At 37.5% G+C, this 6,950-nt stretch overlaps 1 protein-coding gene across 3 annotated transcripts in view; it reads right to left on the bottom strand.

The window, feature by feature from the left end:
* GCH1 (GTP cyclohydrolase 1) overlaps positions 1–6,950 on the bottom strand; it is a 49,632-nt gene that overhangs the window by 12,923 nt on the left and 29,759 nt on the right. For 2 of the 3 annotated variants that reach the window (XM_008572694.1, XM_008572691.1), the window contains exons 2-3: positions 5,428–5,537; positions 21–76 (exon numbers count right to left, since the gene is read on the bottom strand). In XM_008572694.1, coding sequence (XP_008570916.1) covers positions 21–76; positions 5,428–5,537 — 166 coding nt within the window. The remainder of the gene's footprint in view (positions 1–20; positions 77–5,427; positions 5,538–6,950) is intronic. The other variant, XM_008572692.1, reaches the window with a different exon arrangement.

The following is a 6,950-nucleotide window of genomic DNA, read 5'->3' as shown; positions in this document are numbered from 1 at the left end:
CCACACACAGTTATACCTACCTTGCAAGTTTGCTGAGGCCGAGGACTTGCTTGTTAGGAAGATAACCAATATGGACCTTCGGAGAAGAGAGAGAAGTCATGAGCTAAGTGAAACACACATCTTCTTTGTGACAAAATAAGAAAATAAAGGAAAAATATAGTATACATATACATAATTCATCACAATGACAGTATATCTTTAAAATATCTAGAAGCTTTAAGACTTAGAAAATAAAGCATTTATGTAAAGTATTTTTTAAGTTATACAAATACAGTAAAAGGAAACTACATAAGAATGAGTCTATCAATCAAATGACAAATTTAAAGTACACTCATGATATTCCCTGATGAGGATAAACTCTTGATACAGACCTGAAAGTCTTTCCTCTATTGAGGGGAAACATTCTCAAGAAAAGGCAAATGATCTCATAGCAACATTAAAACGTACTCAGGAAAGCCTCCTTTAAATGGAAGAAACTGTAAATATAAATATTGCCATTCCACACATCACAGTGGCCTTAAAAATCCCACCACAGAGCCCTGTGGCATAGAAGGTCTCCACGCCCTTTAGTGCTTGGCTGACCCACTTCTGAGTTGCAGGGGAGCTCCATCTTTCCGACAGGAGAGAAAGGATACATGCACCACTGCAGCTCAGCAAGAACCTGTACTCTAAGAACAAAGTTCTTACAGGACCTGCTATACAGAAAAGCCATTTTATCATCTTAAAAGGCACCAATTAATATCTAATATGTAAATGTTACCTCTTTTTAGCCAAATATTAAGTATGAAAAAACATTAGTTCTCTAAAAAAGCTAATAAAGTCAAGTTATTATTACCATTATAACTTATAATGATTGACCATTTGTAGTCAATCAATTAACCTAATATAAAGTTATAGTCTTTTGTACCATGGTTTGACAACATTGTTTCATTTGTTCACCTAATATTTACTGTACACTTGTATAATTAGTCTAGTAGAACTTAGTGATTTTTCATCTCTTAGTGCTATGCTTTAAGAGTTTGAGAATCCCACCTCGTCACCTTCCTGGTTGGCAGGAGGAGACGAGGTACTCCAAAGAAAAATTAGTTAAAACTTTCCCACAGAATGAAGGTCTTCTGTACCACTTGAAATTTTTATACATAAATGCAGAGCTAGAATTTGTTTATTGTTTGTACTATTTTTGGTCTTCCTTAAGACCCTAGGTCATTTAAGTTCATTTTAGAAAATCATCACTAAATGATATATTTTAAAAATAAAGTTAGCAAGAACACAAACACGCAGGTAATCTCAGCAGAAGATAACAGGATAATAATAGTGAGAAGCTGAGTACAGGATCAGGCTCCTAGGGTCTAGCCCTAGCGGGATGACTAATTCTCTATATTCTCTTGGACAAGTGATAGATTTCTGGGTCTGATTTTATCATCTACAATAAAAGGCAGAGAAGAGCTCAAAGGTTCCCTCACCATTAATTGTGGGACTACCAGACAATCGAGGCCTCCCGATGTGATGGAATATGAAGTACTATTGTCAGAAACATTTAGCCTTAATCTTGGGAAGTCTTAGATCTAATCCAGTGTATAGGAAATCCAGAGTTTGAATGAAACAGATCCAGTAGGTGGGACACTCTACAGAACTGGCCTAGTCTCTTCAATAAGAGAATGTTATGGCGGGGGGGAGAGAAGTATTTTATAATAAAAGAGACTTAAGAGACATAACCAAATGCAATGTAAATACAAATGTATGACTCTTAACTGGATTCTTGTTTTTAAAAAAACAACAGTAAAACATTTGAGAAGATTAGAGAAATTTAAACATGGGTTAGTTATTGGGTACTAATTAGGAATTACCATTAATTTTGCTTGTGGTAGTGCTAACTGTGGATAAAGCAATGTGAGCTGTGTGACAATCCAGTACAGGGGCATAACCAGCACTGATTTTGCCTGGATGATTCAGGATAATCACCAAGTAAATATTTTAGAGATGCATATTAATTGCTAGTGTGAGTAAGTAAATATTTTAGAAATGCATATTAATAATTTGTGATGAAGAGCTATGCTACTTATAACATACTTGATATTCTTTAATATGTTAAAGGATTATTACTAATTTCTTAGGTGGAGAAATCAAATTGAGGCTAGGTTCCCTTAGAAAAAAAAAAAAGTCCTTATCTTTTAAAGAAATAAACTGGAAGAAATAATATAATGTTTGAGATTTGCTTTAAAATATGCCAGTGGGACACTGACCATGTCTCTGAGACTGGCTGCCTTCTAGCTAACTTTGCACCTGCACTCAGGCTGCCAGGGGAGGAAGAGAAGTCTGCAGGCACCACTTCTCTGTTCCCTTTCTATAGGATCAGAGCGCATGTTTTCAGAGAAGCTGCTGCTAAGGAGCTTCCAGACTATTCACAGGGCTTTAACTTCATGGTGCCTTCTCTTCTATCCTTTGTGACGCTGGGAGAAGGAAGCCATTCACGAAGCTGGTCTGCCCTACCCCCTCCCCTCGGCCCCACGCTCAGGAGCCCAGCCTTCTCCAAGTGTACCAGTGGATGCTGGTGGCAATACAAAAGCTGGGGTCCTGGCTTAGGTAAGTGAGTGTTTTTAGGGGAAGTAGACGTAGCAGGAAGTCCAGCCTTGATGTGGGGACACAAGGGATTCTGGAAATCAGCTTCTGTTGATAAGGAATGCATATCATAGGAGGGACTTTTCTTCAGACCCCAGTTCTGCACATAATGCACCAAACAGCCAGTACTGCTGAGACCCAGCAGGAGCCTACTTTGGAATGATGGAACTTGGCTTCAGATATAACCTCCTTTCACAGCATCTGAGGTGTCCAGGGCATTGGGATGGTTTTCCCATTGAGGCACTCAGCCTGCCCTCTCAGAGAGCAGTCTCCCTTCATGCCGAATCTCGTTTTCCAAAAGCTGTCCCTCTGGGGTGAGGTTGCATGGCCAGCTTTGTCTCTAGTCACATTTGTGCGTGTAAGAAAGCCAGGAATACAGGTTTTCTTCATGAAAAAAAATAGTCCAGTGGGGACCTATATATGATAAGACTGGTCCTGCACTGGTAACTGCTGAAGCTGGTTGATGAGAACATGGAACTTATCTAGTCTATTTTTATGTATTCTATTTTTATGTATATTTGAAATTTTCCATAATAAAAAGTTTTTAAAAAGAGAGAGAGAGGGAAAAAAAGCAATCCCATTTTTATGTATGTTTGAAATTTTCCATAATAAAAAGTTTTTAAAAAGAGAGAGAGAGGGAAAAAAAGCAATCCCACTACACACACACATAATAGTAAACTGAAGACTGAAAGTGCCAAGTGTTGGCAAGGATGTGAAACAACTTTGGAAAACTATAGGTCAGTATCTAATGAGTTGAACACGGGTACACCCTATGATACTGCGATTCCACTCCTAGGTATATTTCTAATAGAAATGCATGCATACGTGCATAGTAGTTTTGTATGTAATAGCAAATAAAAAGAAAAATAACACAAATATCCACCAAGAGCAGAATAGATAAATAAACTGTGGTATGTCTGCACAACGGAATAATATTAAGCAATTAAAATAAACAAATTATAACGACAGGCAATAAAATCAATTAATCTTACAACATGGAACAAAAGAAGCCAGACACAAAAGAGTACATACTGTAGATTCTTTCCACTTAAACAGAGTTTAAAAAGAAGTAAAACTAATCTACAGTGTTAGAAATTGATATACTGGTTACCTGCTGGGGACAAGGGAAGGCTAGGGCTTTAGAAGGGGGGTGAGGTAAGCTTCCAAGATGCTAATCATGTTCTAGTTCTTGCTCTGTGGGGTGGTAAGCAATAGTTTTATGATTTGTGCATTTTCCTATGTTTTACTTGTATAAAAAAGTAAAAAAAAAANGACTGGTCCTGCACTGGTAACTGCTGAAGCTGGTTGATGAGAACATGGAACTTATCTAGTCTATTTTTATGTATGTTTGAAATTTTCCATAATAAAAAGTTTTTAAAAAGAGAGAGAGAGGGAAAAAAAGCAATCCCACTACACACACACATAATAGTAAACTGAAGACTGAAAGTGCCAAGTGTTGGCAAGGATGTGAAACAACTTTGGAAAACTATAGGTCAGTATCTAATGAGTTGAACACGGGTACACCCTATGATACTGCGATTCCACTCCTAGGTATATTTCTAATAGAAATGCATGCATACGTGCATAGTAGTTTTGTATGTAATAGCAAATAAAAAGAAAAATAACACAAATATCCACCAAGAGCAGAATAGATAAATAAACTGTGGTATGTCTGCACAACGGAATAATATTAAGCAATTAAAATAAACAAATTATAACGACAGGCAATAAAATCAATTAATCTTACAACATGGAACAAAAGAAGCCAGACACAAAAGAGTACATACTGTAGATTCTTTCCACTTAAACAGAGTTTAAAAAGAAGTAAAACTAATCTACAGTGTTAGAAATTGATATACTGGTTACCTGCTGGGGACAAGGGAAGGCTAGGGCTTTAGAAGGGGGGTGAGGTAAGCTTCCAAGATGCTAATCATGTTCTAGTTCTTGCTCTGTGGGGTGGTAAGCAATAGTTTTATGATTTGTGCATTTTCCTATGTTTTACTTGTATAAAAAAGTAAAAAAAAAAAAAAAGAAAAAAACTTTAACAAAAAAATGAAGCAAATGTTAGCACTTATTAAATTTAGGAGATGGGTATATAGGTATTCCTAACACTATTTCTTATAAGTCCCCTATTTGAAAATTATTAATAAAAAGTCAAAAAAATTATGATGAGGGTGGGGGAACAACTCTTTGTTTTAAATCCATATGTTCTCAAAGGTATGTTTAACTAAAACAAGCTAGATTTAACATGTTATCTAGCTTGCGTTAGACTCATTTTTCCTAACACAGAAAGAGTTGGAAACAGTGTAAATCCACTAATACCATAATCTGTCACAAGAAATTCTGTAATAATTACTGCTAATGTCATGTCATACATTCATGTATCCTGGATCAATCATCATTCAGTCAAAATAAAGGGCACAGGTTTTCAGAGCCTGCAGCAGCTACTTATTAAGAAAAAAGAAGAAGAAACTTTAACCTCATTATTTTAACCTATTGACGTGGTATTTAATATGAAAGGCTTGCCCTGAGGGCCTTCTGCTCTTTGTTTTTGTTTTTTTACTTTTAAGTTATTAAATTAGTCAGGCTGATAAAGAGAAAACATGTATGTGTAATTGTAAATATCTGGGACATTGGGAATAGCAGCTAACAATTTTAAATATAATTATCCTAATTTAAAAACTTTCATCATGCTTTTTAAAACTGTTAGGATACAGGGCTGAACAATGGCTCACTTAGATCCCTGTACTGGCCAGTGCCAAAAAAAGAAAAACCAAATTTGTTAGGAAACAACATACAAAACCTTACCTTTCCAACAAATGGAACCAGATGATGTTCACACATGGAAAACATATCTATGTCTTTCACAATCACCATCTCATCATGATCTTCATCAAATATAGCATCATTGAGAACATCTGAAATCAGAAACTTGCTTCAGTAACATTTCCGATTTTATAGAAAGAAAAGCTATTATGGGTAAACATGAATAGACAGTCAACCTAAAAAAGAATGTTAATCCTCACCAAAATATTAAGGGAATACAAATTAAAACTAGTTATTTTTCCCCACCAAATTAACAAAGTCTTTTTTTTTTTAATGATATTTTAAAAATCCTTGATAGGGTGTTACATGAAAAATGCAGGATTACAGGGGCCGGTGGGTGGTTCACTCAGGAGAGTGCGGTGCTGATAACACCAAGGCCACAGGTTTGGATCCTATATAGGGATGGCCGGTTAGCTCATTGGCTGAGCGCGGTGCTGACAACACCAAGTCAAGGGTTAAGATCCCCTTACTGGTCATCTTTAAAAAAAAAAAAAAAGAAAAAGAAAAAAAATGCAGGATTACAAATACATTTGCTGCATGAGAAAGAAGGAGGAAGGGGAGGAGAGAAGGAGAGAGAAAGGAAAGAAATTATGCCAAAAGAAAATGGTGGCTATTTCTGTTGGTAGAAGTGGGCCACTTTCACTTTATTCCTTACATTTTCTTATACTTAATATTTTCTCTATAACGAACGTGTAGAAAACCATATTTGAGAAAAATAATCCATAGCCCTCTGACTCCTGAGGTCAGATCCAGACGCCTATAAACTTTACCTCTAGGGCCAACCCCATGGCTCACTCGGGAGAGTGCGGCATTGGCAGCGCAGCAGCGCTCCCACCGCGGGTTCGGATCCTACATAGGGATGGCCGCTGCGCTCACTGGCTGAGCACAGTGCTGGCGACACCAAGCCAAGGGTTGTGATCCCCTTACCGGTCACCAAAAAAAAAAAAAATACTTTACCTCTATTATCAATAATTTTCTACACTTACAAAATTTTTCAGTTATTGTAAGCAAACAGACTTATTCTAAACAGTCACCTTCCTAAGGAAATAAATCCTATAGTTTGTATGTATATGCCTCTCTAGGTAGGTCTTGGTTCATAGCAGTATCTTGTTTAAGGTGTGGATGTTGGAGCATATGGTTAGGCATACAAGACATTAAAAAACAAAAAGCTTGGGCCGGCCCAGTGGCGCACTGCTACAGTGCGCCGCTTGGGAATGCGGCGGTGCTCCCGCCGAGGGTTCGGATCCCACATACAGAGCGGTTCCCGCTCACCGGCTGAGCGAGGTGCGGGAGCAACACTGAGGGTTGCAATCCCGTTGCCGGTCCTGGTCTGGTACGGGCGCAACACTGAGGGTTGCGATCCGTTGCCGGACATGAAAAAAAGACAAAAAAAAAAAGCTTTATTTTTAATAATAGCACTGACTGAGCCTCAACTATCACATCTGCAAAACAGAAGGTTAACTAGATGATGCTGGAGGGAATTTTGATCTAACATTCTGTGACTG

The sequence above is a fragment of the Galeopterus variegatus genome, unplaced genomic scaffold (genome assembly GCF_000696425.1).
Source record: "Galeopterus variegatus unplaced genomic scaffold, G_variegatus-3.0.2 Scaffold822, whole genome shotgun sequence".
Classification (NCBI taxonomy): domain Eukaryota; kingdom Metazoa; phylum Chordata; class Mammalia; order Dermoptera; family Cynocephalidae; genus Galeopterus; species Galeopterus variegatus.
The sequence above is the reverse complement of the archived record's forward strand: the minus strand, read 5'-3'. Positions and strand labels throughout refer to the sequence as shown.